The 18,686-nt window shown below is 42.4% G+C and overlaps 1 protein-coding gene across 1 annotated transcript in view; it reads left to right on the top strand.

Moving 5' to 3' along the window:
- The window catches only part of LOC105692677 (PDZ and LIM domain protein Zasp), a 32,899-nt gene extending 14,345 nt beyond the window's left edge, over nucleotides 1-18,554 (top strand). The window contains exons 2-17 of the mRNA XM_048653756.1: nucleotides 966-1,117; nucleotides 1,219-1,390; nucleotides 1,509-1,645; nucleotides 1,730-1,830; nucleotides 2,528-2,696; nucleotides 2,977-2,987; nucleotides 3,103-3,349; nucleotides 4,528-4,716; nucleotides 5,182-5,299; nucleotides 5,885-6,277; nucleotides 7,121-7,253; nucleotides 10,439-14,282; nucleotides 15,461-15,647; nucleotides 15,949-16,069; nucleotides 16,192-16,307; nucleotides 16,396-18,554. Of these exons, the coding sequence (XP_048509713.1) occupies nucleotides 966-1,117; nucleotides 1,219-1,390; nucleotides 1,509-1,645; nucleotides 1,730-1,830; nucleotides 2,528-2,696; nucleotides 2,977-2,987; nucleotides 3,103-3,349; nucleotides 4,528-4,716; nucleotides 5,182-5,299; nucleotides 5,885-6,277; nucleotides 7,121-7,253; nucleotides 10,439-14,282; nucleotides 15,461-15,647; nucleotides 15,949-16,069; nucleotides 16,192-16,307; nucleotides 16,396-16,473 (6,168 nt within the window). The 3' untranslated portion in view covers nucleotides 16,474-18,554. The remainder of the gene's footprint in view (nucleotides 1-965; nucleotides 1,118-1,218; nucleotides 1,391-1,508; nucleotides 1,646-1,729; nucleotides 1,831-2,527; nucleotides 2,697-2,976; nucleotides 2,988-3,102; nucleotides 3,350-4,527; nucleotides 4,717-5,181; nucleotides 5,300-5,884; nucleotides 6,278-7,120; nucleotides 7,254-10,438; nucleotides 14,283-15,460; nucleotides 15,648-15,948; nucleotides 16,070-16,191; nucleotides 16,308-16,395) is intronic.
- The last annotated feature ends 132 nt before the right edge of the window (nucleotides 18,555-18,686 follow it).

Here is an 18,686-nt window from a genome sequence, read left to right as displayed (position 1 = left end):
GATAGTAAAAATCGAAATTTCATCCCGCCGATGAAGCACGCTGCTGCATCGCCTCCAGGTTCGATTCGTATATCTCGAGGTAAAAAATACGTAAGGCAAATTGTGAGTTAATAAAACTACAATCGGTAAATCTTGTTATTTTCATATTATGAAAAAAACCGTCAACGTCATCCGAACGATCGCCGAGGCGCCATTGGTAAAATTTGTTGACCCAATTTTCGATTTGCTCAAAAGAGCGTCATCGTTGCGAGATCGGATCTGCAACGGAATCGTAAAAATAACAGCTATAGAGATAAATTCCGATATATTTGGCATCGCTGACCGTTTATTGGAAGGCCTTGGTTGTTAATTATTTTGATATGGTCCCTGCACCGGGAACGAGGTCAATGCCTTCATCGTGACGCTATAATGTTCATATAATACCGATTTATCTCAAACCTCATGAATGGGGACGTAAGATATTCATTACTTTCCTCCTCTCTCCGTTCTCTAATGGATACTTTTTCTTCTTTTTTTTTTTCTTTTCTCCATTTTATTTCTACTCCGTGACATGTCTGGAGTCCGGATCGTCTGGGATCGGTTAATTGACGCCTCGAGAAGCGCACGGGCCTCGCGGGTCCATCAGGTTCAATAAAAATAGATCCTTGAGGCAGCGCGCGATGCCCGCGATGATGGAACACTTTACTCTCTCTTTTCTTTTTAACGTCAGCATAATAACGAGCGGTGTCATTACCGGTCGCTATATATTATCGATGATGCGGACATTCGCGTGGAATTCCATAATCTATGCGATACAAAAAAATGAAAAAAACTGAAAAAACGAATAACTACCATCGGCGCAAGAACTTCGAGCGTTCAATGGAATTTGAGGAAGCGAAAATAAAGGAATAGAAAGAAATAAAAATAAAAAAAACAAAAAAAAAAAGAATTCGCTAGCTAAAACGCTGGATTCTTTGTCCGCACAGGTGAACGGGGGTTCTCCTGCTGAGGCAGCTGGTCTCCGAGCTGGCGATGCGGTTATCAAGGTGAACAACACGGACACGTTCAACCTGAGGCACAAGGACGCGCAAGATGTCATCGTGAGGGCGGGAAACAACTTCGAAGTAACCATCCAGAGGTAATTGTTGATACAAAGGAACGGAACGAGACGAAGTGTCGCGAAAATCGGTTCCACGCCGATCGCGAAACTTTTCTGTAAAAACTTTTCTTCGGTTTCAGGGGAGGCAGCACGTGGAAACCCAGCGTTACGCCCGTCACAGCGAATATTCCAACTCCGAAACCGAACAGCCCCGCTTCGAATATTTCGCCTGTGACAAAGACATCCCTTGCGGCGAAAAAACAAGATAGTCCTCTGATCGGCAGTGGACATAATTTCAGTCCGAAACCCTTCGTAAGTAAAATGATCATCTCTTCATCCTTCCGAGTCGTCTGTCCTTGGGATTTGGCTGAGAATTTTTGAAAAGTCTGAGTGTGGCGAGACGGTATTTTTATGCGCGGTATACTCTTAGTTGAACGGCAATGGCGAGGCTCCGATCAAATCAATCGTTAACAAGCAGTACAATAGCCCTGTGGGAATCTACAGCGAAGAAACCATCGCCGAAACTTTATCTGCTCAGGCCGAGGTCCTTGCCGGCGGAGTATTGGGGTATGTAAAAATTTCATTCTACTTTGCACCGACGAAATGAAGAGAAACTTCGCGAATAGCTGAACGCGCGCGTCTTTCTCGCAGGGTTAATTTCAAGAAGAACGAGAAAAACTACAACGCAGAGAACAGCGAGGTCTTCAAGATGGTCCAGGAGGCGGACAAAGAGCCGAGGACACCGGAACCCGGTTAGTAATATGGATTTTTCTAAGATCCTTCCTCAACTGTTATTGAAGCCGACTCAAACGATCGGCCGATAGATTTTTTAACTCGTGCGAATCTATATATCTATTCAATAAAGTTGAGAAGATGATCAATTTTCAGCCTGACAGCGGCGACGATATTATTCATAAGTTATTCGTTTGATAAAATTTGAAACAACATCCGGCGGAGGGGATACGCGAAATCGACGTAGTTTCCATGACGTTGTATCCCGACACTAAACTCATTCACGTAAATGAGTAGGCAAAATTTAACGCGCCGACGATTTCACCTTGCCCGTAAATCTCTTCAGGGTTACAAGTGACGCACCGATAGCGGCTTCTCTCAGCTCTCTAGTAAATTCGCATCGAAGAATCGTTGGTCAGTTACCGAGAAATTCTGCTCGCATTCGACGATAATGCTTATCTGCAGTGGACGCGGAATCGACGTAAAACACGTGTTCCTTGTACGTCGGTTCCCGGAGATCGGACGGAAGATTTTCGCGCTCGGAAATAACTGACGAATGAATCACGATTTTCGATTCTCCTTTTCATTCGGTTTCGAATCGTTCGACGAGTGACGGGCCTCCGTCCCGAGGCTTCGTTAATTTCCTCTCCCCTTCGCCGCGGCTTGAATATAATTGGCAAATGAGCGAACGCCTTCGATAACTAATTTGCAAAATAGCTGAACCCACGATACAAAGCGGTGCGGTTACCCCGACGAATCCTGCCCTTGCCGGTCTTACCGGTCTCAGGCACGTATCAGCACCGGAGACCAAGCCACAGCCAACGACTCCACAAACGAGCCTGCCACCCGGACAGAATATCTGCGCGGACTGCGAGAGGCTCATCGTGTAAGTTCGCCCTCGAGGATATAACATTTGAAAAACAGAGCAAAACCTTTTTCTTTCAGTTAATTTCAGAATAGGATTATAAACGTCGCGCGACGCTTTGGGAATTTCTAAAAAAATCTAACGGTGCTACGCTGGGGCTTGTTTCATCAACGTCGTATTTATCTCCTTGTCACCTTAGCCTGCGACCTCCGACCTGATCGACGAGACACCTGCGATCGAGCGAGAGACGACGAGTTCTCCTTTTACCGGATGCAAACTATTTTCTCTCGGCCGGTCGCAGTTGCTTTTCAGGTCTTCGTATCTCCTGCATAGTGTACCTTATAGGGTAGCTACTCATGTTCTTCGGTCCTTCATTTTTCGTACAATCCAAGTAACTCCCTACGGGTGTTCGATTGAAATGTCCTAGTTTCATCCCGGACGGAATTTTATTCGTCGGTCAGTCACGCTGTGGGGGGTCGCGCCACCTCACCCAGGTCGCCGACACCCCTGGGCCGGGCTATGGGCCTGACGGTCAGTCCGGTTCATGAAAATTTGAATTTTCATCAATGCTCCTCGCCGTTGGGACAAAACCAACGTAATCATCTTCATCGGGACGAAGGGATGAAACCCTCGCCAGACACCCCCGTTTGCCACAACTGCGATAAATCCATTGTGTAACTATTACAAACCATACGAATATAGTTGTTTTTTTTTTATTTATTTATTTATTTATTTATTTAATTTTTCATTCGTTTCTTTTCTCCTTCATTTTTCTTCGTGCACGGACGCATGGAGTAATGATGTACACATATATCTTTCTCTCTTTCTCTCTACTGTATCTTTCTCTCGTTTTTTCCAGCCTATTTGAATCTCTCTCTCCTCTTTCTCTCTCTCTCTCTCGCATTCGAAAGAATCATCATACACGATTGTCTACTTCCAAAAAGCATCGCGGGTTGCGGTTGCCGACTGTAATTTGCATTACTCAGTTTTCGTCACAGACGCTACGCTAGATTCTAACGTTCGGAGATGTGTCAGCCGATGCTTCGGCTACTCGATATACCTGTTTGTAATAAAAATTGTGAAATCCACACCGTTCTAGGTCGCACATTCTACACGGTGCTCAGAGTCCTGCCTAGCGTCTTCCGGCTTCTCGTATCTTCCCTCAGCTGCATTACGCTCTCACCTCGCCGAATATCTCGTTTTTCGCAGTCGTATCCGCACGTTGAACGTGTGCGATTCATCCTCATCATCACACGCTGAAAAACGTCGAGCACGACCACCCTCTTCATCGTTGCGAAAATTCGCCGAGCCAGTTATTTCGTGTGCGAATTTCGAATTCATATTTCTGCACACGGTCGGTCATAATGTTCACGCTTATGATTTCGTTCTACATCTTCCTTCTTCTCTTCAGCAGTAGAATTTGGCGCTTGATATGTATCAGTAGGCAATTTGTTGTACGGCACATGATTATACTTTGCTTTTTGATGTGCGTTATATTTCTATGGATGAAAATATGGAAGCGGCTATCGCGCGGTAAAAACCGGTTGGAATCTCACGGATTATCGAAGTTCTGACCCAATAATCTATGAATCACGTTTTTCATTCCGATGGAATAATCGTCATCCGTTCTGTGAGATTTTAAACGGTTGTGAACAAGCTTGAATGATTCACCGAGGACGATCGAGTCGTACTTTCGGTGTAGGGTAGACAATTACTTTTGGGTCAATTGCGTAGTTTGATGCGTGCACCCGAAAAAGTCACGTTTGCTAATAGGGTAAAGCTTATCGCTTCCGTAAAATAACGGTCACGCGACAACGTGATAATTAAAGTTGAATTTCCTTCACCGAAACAGGGGAGTCTTCGTCAGGATAAAGGAGAAGAATTTACACGTTGAATGCTTCAAATGCTCGACCTGCGGAACCTCGTTGAAGAACGTCGGTTACTACAACATCAACAACAAGCTGTACTGCGACATCCACGCGAAACTCGTCGCAAGACAAAATCCACCAGCCGCGGGTTTGGTACCCGTCACCATCCCTCCGTGAGTAAAAATTGAATTGAAAATAAAATGGACGAATTTGTACGAATTATTTTTGTTTTTTTTTTCGTCGTCGTCATAATTTTTAGTAAGCTGAAGCACGACGGCGAAAAGCACTTATGCCGCCCTATGTCGGCGGCAATTACGCGAAAACGTTTCATCGATTGCCATACAACGTTGAAATATATATCTATACATCACATTGCTGCGTGTAATTGACGAGATAACACCACGCGACCGTTACCGAAATATTCCTAATTAATATCTATTATTGGCACTAAATCGATATCAGACGCTTGAAATTTAAATATAGCCGCATGCGGATGTTCGGCGATTTAAAAATAAAACAATTAGATTACCGTACACAACGTTGAAAACTTCGAAAGCACGGCGTTTCACGTGTATCGGAAGCGGCCACGTATACGTGTGCATGCATATTTTCATTATTTTATTTTCGCAACTTTGCAGAGGAAGCAAGGCACCCGCTGGTACCATTTCCGCAGCTCTGGCTAACGTCGGAGGTGGCATACCCCCCTTGGCACCTCTGTCGCCATCTCTAAACAACCATTCATCACCTCAACCTTTCGTAAGTTGCAAAAAATCACTTTGCAGAAATGTAGTTGACAAATGACGAGTCGATCCTAGATTATCACGATAAATCACGATATTTCCGATGAACAACAATTCTAAATAGGTTTGAACAGTTTTTAGAGCATTTTTAAAAGAAGCATGATCGTTGTCGCAGTATCTAGTATGTCGTACATTGTACAATTATCATACAAAGAGTTTTGTGTGCCAGCTAAGATTTGATCGCCTGCATATAATTTGCATTCTGCCATGGCCGTAATATAATTGCCTGTCGCTTTTTATTTGATTATATATATATATTTTTTTTTTTAATCGTCAAATTTTGTCGTGAATCGAATGACGTAATATCTAAATGTTTTTGCTATTTTTTAACGCACTTAAACTTGATTAATTGATATTTTAATAATTTTTATCGCGCTTTGCGAGATCGATTTCTACGTACGTATTGAAACGAGGACATCCGACCATCGCGCCGTTATACCGGAGCTCATGGACAAAAATCGCAATTAACAAGCTCTGCACAGTCTTGCGAGTGAGATGTTTTTTTTTTTTTTTGTCTTCTTTGGACTAAAAAATTTTTCAGACATGCAATCGGACGAACATCGCCAACGTTCAGGAGGGCGTTCAACGACTTCGTCTGCAGAAAAATGGCACTTCTGGATTCGCGTCGACCACCCCCGACCCTCGTGCTTACGAAAATCAGAGCCAACAGTATTCGACTTTGAATGGAAACGTCGAAAATGCAAAGACCTTTACCAGTACTCTCATCATTCAGACGGGGAACGAGGTTGGCAGCATCAACAACGACGAGAAATTTTCTTGCATTAACACAGTTAACAGGGATATTTTGTATCCCGAAAAAAATACCGAGAATGAAAATTTGCCTGAATTTGAACTAATCACGTCGAAATGCTCGGAGGAACCGACTACCGACCTCCTAGCCGTATCTGAACAACCTTTTCCTGCTCGAAAACAGGTGAATCTCGTTGACCGAGAGATTTTTTTGTTAACTATAATTTCTTTCGTTTACATTTCCCCCTCTATTTCTTTTGACGAACGGAAATCTAATTTCGATGAGTCGCGTGTGTATTTTTCGATCGACCTCGTCGGCGAATGCGGAAAGATATAAAGTAATATCGAAAGAACGTCGGACGGTCACGTCCTCGCCGTCCATTAATAACCATTTCGCGTTATTGGAACGCGAGCATCATCCGATGATGACAAATGTTACTTTTATTAACTAATCGTTACGTGGGACGCTAATCGATTTATTTATAAGTTTGCACGATTTAATTTTCGTTTCGTAATAAGTCACGTGGCATGTGATTGTTGTATGTGCGTTGCGGTCGTCCCGGGTTTGGCCCGTGGCCCCTCGGTGCGACGTTTTCTACGTCCAGTCCAGGTAAATCCCCCGAACGATTAATACCAACCGGCAATCCGGTGCGATTTCGCGACCGAAGATGAGTGGTCACTGAGCGGGTGCGGCGTTCCACTTAATCTGCGAAATACGAATCTAGTTTTAGTAAAAGAACGCGACTCGATTCCAACGAAACGATATCCTGAAAACAAGTGTCTATTTTTCTTCTACTCCTTGTTCTTCTCGTCTTGGGTAATTTTTTTTTTTTATTTTAACGAAGAATTGTAATTACGTCGGGCAAACCCCACCCCGCGAGGCCCGGAGGTGCGCCCCGTTGAGTTTCTTTAATCTCGGTGAGAACAGCATCGCAATGTCGTGCGTCAGTGTCCCGCTTATTAAAGAATCGGGTTGGAGCGAGATTTCGGCAGGGTGAATCATTCGAAACCCGTTTCATGCTTTCAGGCACCGTCAACCAACAGCATCGGAGGTCCGAAGCCCTTCGGAGGCGCTCCGACCGCGCCTAGTCTGGTCTCTACGCCATCCTTGAACTCTGGTAGCAACACTCTGCCCCGTCCGTTGAGTCAAAGCGCCACTGGTGAGTGATCGAATAAAATTTCTTTCAAAAAAGCTCCGAACGCGGCCACCTAGCTCTATTTCTTTTTTTTGTCGAAGACAGCCTCGTTTCGTTTTGGTTGAATTCTCTGTTTTTTTTTTTATCAACGATCCCACGTCAGATGGGATCGCGATTTCAACCGACGATCGATGATGCAACGATCGGATCGAGGGATCGAAATTTGCGGTCTGCCACCGTCTTTTTATTTGCAGCTTTTTCTCCTTTCGTTCGATCGTTTTGAATAAAAATGTGCTGTCTTTAATCGCATCGAAACGCGTACCGCAAACACCGAACACGGTACGATGATTATCATAAGTTTGAATAGAAATTGAAAATGGAGAGAGAAAAAAAAAAAGAACAAAATTCATTTTTCGTCAACGCATATGTAATATTATTATTAGAATACGCTGAGTATGATAATCTAAGTTATTATACTATAGAGTATACTAATTGGCTTCAAAATTAAACCCTCTTGGCAAAAATAACCGATGAACTAAACCGACACAGCGCTATAGATAGGTTGATAAATGAGTCGCTTCGGACACATATCATTACACTACATGAATACATATACACTTTTGTATCCTACACGTACACAATCTTTCTGTTCACGCCCCGATTTCCGCCGTCGAAAAAGCACACTTGACCGAAATATAAAAAATACACGTATATAGAAGTTTCGTTTTTTGACTTACAATTAATTTCGTAACGCCCAACGTTGGAAATCGTGGCGAACAAACTGCACACGGAGATTTCAACGATCTGCGGCGTTCCGTGCTAAATTTTTGTTCGGGTATATAAACCGATGATTGATATGGACGTTCATTTGGTCCGAAAGGCGCGTCGAACCAGATCTTTGAAGTCTCATCGAACCCGATTGGGTTATACATATACCACACTGCTCACTTAACACATTTCATTGTTGTGTAAATAGGTCGGTACTCCACACTGCCAAAGCCAAAAAGTTCCCTCTACAGAGGTATGATGAGAACGAAATTCGTATCAACTCTTCGTTGATATAGCGATGATCAAGCTTAAGCTTATTACAAATCGCTTGCGTAAATAATTTATAATAACTCGCTACAGGCCACATACCTCCATACATCAATTGATTAATATTAAATTCCCAAATGAAAAAATTGAAAAAAAAGAAAAGAGAAGCACATAATCCCTGCAGACTCCGTATGAGATTATCACAAAGTCATCGTATCGCAGGCATCATAACGAAGCAAAAAAAAAAAAAAAAAAGGAGAAAAAAACATTTCATACACTCGCAATTGTTGAGAGCTGTTCGCTGACGTATTATATATAATTATTGTATGGCAAATGAAATTAGCTCCCATTTTTGTTACGATAAAAAACAGAAGACTTTTGCAGAAGTGATTCAATCGAATTAGGATCGTTGATTCAATTATTGCCCGGCCATAATCTACGATTGAAAATAAAAGAAAGAAGAGGACAAAAAAATCCTCGCGGGTAATTCCTTTGTCATCCGATCGATCGATTTACTTTTTTTTTCCTTTGCGCATCACCTACGTCATATGTAGGTTGTACATTCTATAATTAAACGAAATATAATTGACTATGTGAAGAGTTGAGACGTCATGTTGTTACTTGTTGCGTTCGTCGTATGTTCTAACGATAAATTCAATCAGTTCGTTGCGCTGGGTTAACTGTATAAGTATTTGACGATACGTCGCCTTGACGGAATTGACCCTGAGAGTCGGTGAACGTAGAAATTATTTCTGTAACGCGTCTCTGTAATCTCTGGAATATAAATTGCACTCCGTATGCGATACAGTCGTATGCTAGACAACCCTTAACATTGATAAGCGGACAATTTTTTACCGACAATTTAAATTACGTCACAGGCAACACATTGATTACACGTAGTCTACATAATTCTTCTTTTCTTATCTTTTTTCAGCTACTACAACTTTCAACCAAAAACCTCGTCCCTTTTCTCTCACTTTCGAATGAGTGAAGCAGCTCTCAACATTACATGATCATATATATGTTCACTTCACAGTTTCTAAAATCAAATAAAAAGAAAAAAAAAAAACAAAGAAAAGAAAAGATTATTGAAGGATACTAAACGAAAATTCTGAATGAAAATTTAGATGTGTATCAAAGTATCGTATCTCAATCACACGAAGTACGAGATACCGAGTTTCAATTTGATTAATGTCTTTATGTGAAAAAGAACAAAAAAAAAAAAAAAGTTGAATGAAATAAAAGAAACATGTAAATATGCGGGCATATATTAACGTGTATAGTAACGATTTGATTTTAATACACCATTGTCCTTTAATCATTGATTTGTTGTACGAAATCTGATTTCGCGTTATCGTGAGATATTCGCTTGTGCTATTATTTGAAGCTCGACTAGATTTGTTATTGCAGAAATGAATTAACGTTTCGCTTACACGCGCGCGCATATCATCCAAACATTTCTCATACCCCTCATGTCCACGATTCACCATTACTATTTTAAACCAAATTCCGTAATACAATGCCTAATATTTTTGAATTCCAGCAGAATTTTTTATTTTGCAGTTTTCACGTTTGTTTTTACGGTTTATACTTGTTTTAACTAGCGCAGAGTGGAGTGGCTCGCCGAAAATAAAGAACGTTTTAATTAGATGTTTAAGAATTATTTTATATGTGATTTCAGTATTATTATCATCAGTATTATTACCATCGAGAAATTTTTTATTAGCAGAATTTCACCTATGCTTTTTGCCATTTGAAAGCCAGAGACATATACCCATGATTGCTCACTTTCGTAGATCAAATGTGTTTGATTTTATGTTTGGGAATTCATCTGGAATTTAGAATTCAAATCTATTTCATAAAGCATCTGAGGATTCAAATGAAATGAGCAATCAGGGTAGTGAATCTTTAAACGAGCTTTATACTCACGAATTATTTCTTTGTTTTCTCTTTTTAACATAAAATCTAACGCTCTGAAATCGCTAACTGTGTTAACTACCGTGTGTGTGTGTTTGAAAAAAAAAAAAAAAAACATACGACGCATGTCACGTGCGGTTGAAAAAAAAAATATCCCGAAAAATATTGGAAAAAAATTCCTAAAACTCCCGAACCCGATTGAAATATCGTAACCACATTCCTGAACCTGTCGTCGCCCTCCGTAATTCCACATACAGACTCATACACCGAGGAATTTGACTACTGCGAAGAAAGAGAAACTTATATCGATAATCCTCCGTCACCGCCTCCGCCACCTTCGGTAAAAAGTAAGAGCCTTATCTGGCCCCCGGAGAAACCTATCGAAGAAATTACATACCCGACAGCGAGCCCTTTGTACATTAATCCTAACCCAGCCCTAAATCAAAGGCAGGAAAGCGAGAGACGTCAGAGGCAACTGATCGCACAACAACGCGAAAGGGAAGAACTCGAAAGACAAAGAGAACTGAGTGAGGAGCAGACGGGAATGGAATATAATGCGAGTTGCTCCGGCCCATCGTATAGGAAGATACAGCTCTACGAACTAACGCCTCAGAGAGAATCAAGGTCAAGGGAAGTGACCTGCTCAAGATCATGCTCGAGAGCGGAATCGAGAGAGAGTTTGCGTAGATCTTTAACGCCCACGAGAATAAATCAACCGATTCCTCAACCTTGGACAGCTACGGTTACTACGGGAACGAATTTATATCACCAGCCTTGCCCACTGGTAGAACCCTCCGTCTCTGAAATCGTATGCGAACAACGAGAAATATGCGAACATACCGAAGTCTGTCAGACTCAGCAAACTTGTGAACGAAGACAGGTATCGATTGTGCATCATCACCCACCCCGCCCTGCCTACCCTCCGATTTGTAAGCCCGTGTATCGCTCGGTCTGCCCTCCGAAACCTAATCAGGAAGCGTGTCCGTTGAAAGCACCGGTTCCTGAACCGGTACCGGAACCGGAACCAGAACCGGAGCCGGAACCAGAGCCCAAGGTGGAAACGGAGGTGTCGTTTACGTTCCGGAGACCGAGTAGACCCAACAGTGCCGCTTCAACTGAAACTATAAATATACCAAGTGTAACTGTTTATAAGGACGAGATTGACGAACAACGCGAATACTCTACCGAGACAATGGAAAGGGATATTGGACCGTTGCACGTCAAGAAGACAACGATTTACGAGAAAACGGTGGAAGTCCTCGACGCCGAGGACGGGGGACGTATGGAGGTGACGGAAACGGCTGAAGAAGTTTCCGAAAACGAAGGTGGAACTGAAATAGAAAGCACGATACAAACTCGGGGATCCGCAAAACTGGATAAAGAAGTTGAAACTATTTCGGACAGAAAAGAAATAGCAGAATGTGCCGAAATTATAACAGCAGCTGTAGATACCCAGCAACTCGTAGAACAAATTACGGAAGAAGTAACACAGAGCAAAGTTGAAGAGCGGACGAGTGCCGTTGAGAAGATATCAGCAGCCGTTGAGCAAGCCACGGAATCCACGCCAAGTAATCGACCGAGACGTTACAGCTTCAGCGAGCACGAAAAACTTGACTGCGGCGGGTACCGCGAGACTCACCAAACGGTCGAAGAAAGTGAATTGGACCGATACGAAGAGTTGACGGAAGAAATCAGGCTCGACGACGGCTGCAGGCAACAGGAAATTGAAAACGAAAGACTCAAAAGCTTACGTGAGCAGGTCCAGGTCCACCAGTGTCTGAGGGAACAGCAAATTCCAGAGCGAAGACCACCGCCGCAAAGTCTCCAGGAACGTCGACTCAGCGCGAAGTACAGTCAGCAGGATTTCACCTGTACTCAACGACAGCAAGTGCAGACCGAGGTATCCTGCACAAAAAAACATGTACAATTCGCAACGGAAAGCGAATGCGGTATCCAGCAACTTCCGCCTACGACTGTAAAAAATTCAACTCCAAAAGAATGGAAGTCGGATATGGTCAAGGCTCTGACCACTGCTCCGGATCGCACCTACTCACCACTCGGCACCATGACCACCATCGACGCCGAGGAAACCGTCGAAGAACGTCGCACGGAACAAGAACGGAGCTGCGAAGAAATAAACGATACTCGTACCGTGACCGTCTGCTCAACCCAAGAATCGTCCACTTCATCCTTCCAGAATGCCCTGACCACCGCTCCCGATCGTCCTTACACTCCGCTGGGATTTTACGATCAGCCAGGACAGTACCGGTCGGAAGCGAATGCCTGCTCTTGTTCCGGACTTCGATCCGATCCCGAGCCCGACGGATACTGTGCACCCGCGGAAATTCTCTACACCGACGGCTGTACGCAAGAAACGACGAGGTGCGACACGAGTCGCTGCAATAAAAAATCGGTTACTCCCCAGCCTCTTCCAACTCCCCCGCCGGATTACCATCTGAGAGATTCGCATCTGCCACGATCCAGATCGGAAACACCGAGTCGGGCGCTTACCATGGGGTTGAAAAAGCCCGGCACGATTCCGGCGTACCAGAGAAATTTGCTCAATCCGGTGAAAAAGATCACCAGCGACGGACAGGGAGGCTACGAATCCAGTCGGACTCCGACTCCGACTCCCGGAAGATCAAAGTCTCCCGCCGAAGGTTCTACACCAGAACCTCCGGCCGGGTACATCAAGGCTCAGGCTCCGAAGATCAGGGAAGATCCTCCGCCCAAAGTAAAACCGAGCCCAGGCGGTCGCCCTGATAAAAAACCCCAGGAAGAAGGAGAGTCGTACACTTACCACGAGGAGAAAAATACGCCCCAGGGCCGGTTGATAAAAGACGTCGAGGGATCGATGCGGGTAGCTTACGCCGGTGACGAGGAATCGTTCGTCGCCAGCGAGAAAGAGATAATCGAAACATTGAGATGCCCCAAGAAAATACCTCCCCCCGAACCCGCGAAAATCTGCGTACCGGTAGAAGCGGAACGTTGCGAAGTTCAGGTGAAATCGGAGTGTCAGAAGAAATCGGTATGCATAACAGGCAGAGTAAGTCAAACGGCGGCAAAACTTACGTGTTCGATGAGCAACGTGTCGGACAGATTCCCTAGAACCGGGGTCTGCGTTCTGCCGCCCTGTCCGAAAGCAATCGTCACGGGAGGGACCCAAACGACGAAGAAAAGCAGTGCCTTCTGCGGTACCCAGTCGCAGAGCTGTCAAAAAACGATAACACAATCTCAACGAAGTGCGTTCTGCGGTACGCAAGCGAACACCTCGTCAAAACCTGGACTGACGGTTTTACCCTGTAAAGCTCCGGCGGAGTTAGGATCCAAGGCTGGAGTCGTGGTGATTCCATCCGAAGAATCTCGCAGCTGTTCCCAGCCCGGAGTATACGTGGCACCGACGTCCGATCGAAAGGGCGTTTGCGTTTCTCCTTGCGTTGGAATGATCCCAGCGACTTGCGGCCAACCCTCGGGTACCTGCGGGAGGCGTTCGGGTCCTGGAATATTCGAAATCAGTGCGAAACCGTCGGGCGTATGCGTGGCGCAGTGCGAAGACGGTTCGATTTGCGTAGCTCCCTGTCGAAAGCCAATTCTGAAGAGTCAATGTCCTTACGGACGCTCTCCGTCGGCCGAACTACCCTACCCCCAGATACCCCTTCCTTACGACGACGACAACCAGCCCGCGTGTCCTCTCGCTAAATCTCCCGCCTCGGAAACGAACGACTTGGGATTTCAACCGATACACAAGCCTCGCACTAACCTTGGAAGCCAGCTTACGCAGTTAGTTAATAAAACGAACAACAAGCCTGCGGTCCAAGTGTTGAAACCTCAGGCCCAGTGCTCGTCTCAAAATTTATGTCAGACCCAGACCCCCCAATGCCCAATGTTAGCCCCGAATAGTAAGACCCAGAATTTAGTAGACCCACCGAATTTGTCATCCCACCCGGATCTAGGTACCGGCGTCGGAGGCCTCGGTGGTGGTTCGAAGAGCGGTTCCGTAGCTGGTAACACCGCACCGAAACGTGGCCGAGGAATTTTGACCCAGCAAGGCGGACCTGGTTCCCGCGTCCCTCTTTGCGGTCACTGCAACTCCTACGTCAGGTACAGAACTGAACATCAACCGCTCTACCCCTGGCACCCTGCACTTGTCGTTTTTAACATCGCTACTACCATGTATACGCTGTGTTACTGTTTCAGGGTAATCGAGGCATGCGATTCCCGTCGTTTGTTCGCCGGTTTATCTAACACTTCGTTTGATTATTATTACTATTTTTTTTTTGGGTTTCTTTTTCAGAATCGCCGAGGCGCAATTTTTTATCTTCCTTTTCGATTACTGTTCGTTTGCATGATTTTCAGTGACTTTTCACACTCGAAAAAACAACCGCTGCGGTTCGAGTGCAGACGTCGTGAAATGATTTTTCGTTTTTGTGTCTCTTTTTTATTTTTGTGTCCCTGTTCGATTGATTAATTTATCTGTATGTTACGATCATTTTTTTGGTTTGTTTCTTCTGTATTTCGACTAACATTATAGTGCACGATGTCAACAGCTAAACGCGAGATTACTAACAACCTGATCAACGACAAGGCTTTCAAACCGGTGTGCCACAGTTGTAACAGTGAGATAACAAGGTGCGTAATTCCACCACAATTTTCATTCGTCGAATACATCGAGGGTTGAGAAACGGAAGGACGTGACAGACAAATTTTTTACCGAGATTTCCAAATTCTTAAGGGAAGAAAATCAATTTTTGGAAAGCTACGCGCCTCTATTTTCCACCCCTCGATGTTATAACTCCGAATCTATCGGGCAAATAGTAAAAAAGGGAATCAACACTTTTCTGAATCTAAGAATAATGGCGAATCTAATGTTGAAAATATTGAGCTTTCGTTTATGCGTGCCTGGCGGGTTCAACTGTCTTACTTTTTTATTATTATCGGGCTTACAACTTCCGTTTTACAAATCTCAAGGGAAACTTACTATAACCGCTCCGCTTTTTATAGCTTTTTCACATCGATTTCAACCCGCCGCGGGGTTCTTTAAGGGCAGAGAATCGGGGGAGGGGAGGAGATAGAATCAAGTTCTAAATTTGCATAACTCCTTGTGGGTAAATAAAATTTACGTGACGAATGAACCACGAGCTGAGAATAACGCGGATAAAGCACGAAAAGAAACGAAAAGAAAATTAACAAAAACAAAGGGAGAGAGAGATGCATGTTCATAAATTACATATTAACAATAACGAACCGTTTCGATTCAACGTGAAATCTGAACACTTCAGGGGCCCGTTCATCACGGCACTCGGTAACATCTGGTGCCCCGATCATTTCGTTTGCACAAACGGACAGTGTCGTCGACCCCTGCAGGATATCGGATTTGTAGAAGAAAAAGGACAACTCTACTGCGAGTACTGCTTCGAACAGTTCATCGCTCCCCCCTGCAGCAAGTGCAACAATAAAATCAAAGGAGTTAGTATACATCCCATATCTGTATATACGTATTTCATTGTTTATCGGCATAAAAATGTTTGTACGTGTTCACATAGAGGTACCGGGTTCCTAACAAATATCATTCGCTGACCCATTTAGCCGCGCTTCTATTTATTCCATTGTATTTCCGGTTTTCAAAGCTCGCCGTTTCTCGCTCCCACGGCGTACACAATTGTTCGTAAAAAATACCTTCGATCTAATTCAGTCGTTCGCTCGGTATAAACCACGTCGCACAACCATACTATCTATTAGATATAGATGTGTTATTTAACAATTTTAGGAATGTCTGAATGCTATTGGAAAACATTTTCACCCCGAATGCTTCAACTGTTCGTACTGCGGAAAACTGTTCGGAAACAACCCGTTCTTCTTGGAAGATGGATTGCCCTACTGTGAGGCTGGTCAGTATTCGATCCATAAATTGTACGCTATCAGCTGATAATACGCTACGAACGATCTGCGACCGGGAAATATCGTGAAACGCGCAGTGTTCCGATGCTAATTTCAATCGAATTGATTTCAGATTGGAACGAATTATTCACAACAAAATGCTTCTCATGCGGATTCCCCGTGGAAGCCGGCGACAGATGGGTCGAGGCTTTGAGCAACAACTATCACAGCCAGTGCTTCAACTGCACGGTTAGTAACGTTCGTTTATTTCCCCAAAAATTATTCCGCCACGTTTCGAAATTAGTCTGTTTCAAATCTGTATCATTTTCGGTTTCAGATGTGTAAAAAGAATCTCGAAGGTCAGAGTTTCTACGCTAAGGGAGGTCGTCCGTTCTGCAAAAATCATGCGCGCTAATTCTGAGATGAGGATATTAACTACAAATGTATATGACCTCAGACACCAAAAACTAAAATTTATACCACATGAAAGAAAATATAATATCCACACATAATTTGCTAGGTCAAAAATTTAGAGAAAGAAAGAAAAACATTATCGAAATCACATCGCCCATCGTCAAGATACGCGCGGTATGAGGATAATATCTTCGTATTTTGCGCGTTTATCGTTATTATTATCGTTTTAATCGATAACAAAAGAGACACCCTTCAATTTATCATCAACCACTTTTGGTCCCCGCGGCCATGCAGTAATAGTCACAGTTTAAAATTGCCTATTGTACGATAATCAGTGATTATATATTATAAATATATATAAAACCGAAAAGTATTTCCGTGCGCAAATGTCATTTATAAAATTAAATTCACAGACTCGTTATCAAAGTGGATGGAAGTTTAAATACCGCTTTTTACGTGTGTATATCTAACACATACATACCTATATCCATAGCAATTCATAAGCATGAGAAGCAATCAACTCGGCTTAGGACATGCAAAGGTCATACTACCAATTAGAAATTAAACAAATTGCATATTTAATTGCATATTTCAATAGACTTACGTAAGAATGCAGTCACGAAAATATCGCGGAGATGATTAAAAGCCGAAAAGATTGAGAAACGTCGAATCGAGAAAAGGAAGAAGAAATTTGAACAAAAAATTGAGAAAAAAAAAAAATCAACCAACGCTGCAGGACGAATCCACCGTGATCCATTTTCGCCGCGACCTTCGCGTATTGTAAGCTGTATATTATTATAGAATATCAAGAAATCCAGGTAGCCTACTGAACGATGTAATTAATTTATTCAAACCATTATTAGGTATCGAACCGAATTTAAATTATTGAACAATATATAAACCCGAAGTGCATGTTGTCCGACAATAATCATCGACAGTATATCTTATATATGTACATATAAATATATATTATGTACTTATATGCAGATCACAACGTATCGGAAAATTGACTCATGTATATCGATACGATATATTTTGGTGAGTTTTCGCGTATATATTATTAATGTTATAGCTTTATTAATGAAAAAAAAATGAAGAAAACGATGAAATATTACAAAAAAAAAAATAATCAATAATCGAATAAATACTAAAAAAAAAAAATGAGAAAATGAATGTATTAATAATCAACAAAAAAAAAAAAGAAACTGACCAACACGGCGTTACGTCTCGCGGATTTATTATAAATAATACACGGAAAATTTTTCTATCCGAACGCGCTTTGGATTATAACGAACGACGTGGTGATCACGAATAAATTTGTCTATTTAAGAGTTATCATTTACTGTATAGGGGTGAACATTATATAACAATTTACATACATGTATACATGTATTTAAATAGTTATATGTATATTTGTGTACATGCTCAACCAGTCAAAGCAATATAGTATGCAGTATAATATTAATATTAGGCCACAGGTTACCGTTTTTTGTGCCATTTAAAAAGAAAATAAATGCTAAATAAATGAATAAATGAAACTTGTGTCATAATAGTCATATGAAAAATAACTGGCACCGATTTAATATACTTGTTATAATATCTGTGTAAGAATTTATGAATCGCAAGCATAATTTTTAAGTTGCAATAAATTTCTAAGATTTAATCGAAAACCATCAGAAACTGAATCAGGGTAAATTATTATTTAATTAAATTCACTTTCGATTATTACAGATAATTTTTATTTAAATAACACGTTGTTACTCTGAAAGAGCAGACGGTTGTTGTATGGAAAAAAAAATGATATATGTATTATATATTCAACGAGACGCCGCTGATATTATTTTATATAAAATTATTACCTTTAAAATAGGTACTTTATATACATATTTGCTCGAATGTTTTCACTCTACGATCTACATCTCAACAGCTGTGTATTATATTGAAGAAAAAAAAAAAATAGGAAAAGGAAGATACAGGAAAAAACCGTTAAATCGATTTATGCTAAAGTATGAGTCCCTGAAAGGTCTTATGTATTCCCTTACGTGTTGCTTACAATAAAATAAATAGTCGTATTTAATTCAATGAGGTTTCCATTGTGCCATTTAATTTACTTCCCCTGCAACGTTTTCACGCCACTATACGGAAAATTCAAAGCCTGCTGCGAAGAGATCGGAAGCTCGTTGGGATTCGGGAAAACAAAAATCCTAATTATAA

Source organism: Athalia rosae, chromosome 4 (assembly GCF_917208135.1).
Source record: "Athalia rosae chromosome 4, iyAthRosa1.1, whole genome shotgun sequence".
Lineage (NCBI taxonomy): Eukaryota > Metazoa > Arthropoda > Insecta > Hymenoptera > Athaliidae > Athalia > Athalia rosae.
This window is presented reverse-complemented; position numbering and strand designations above follow the sequence as displayed.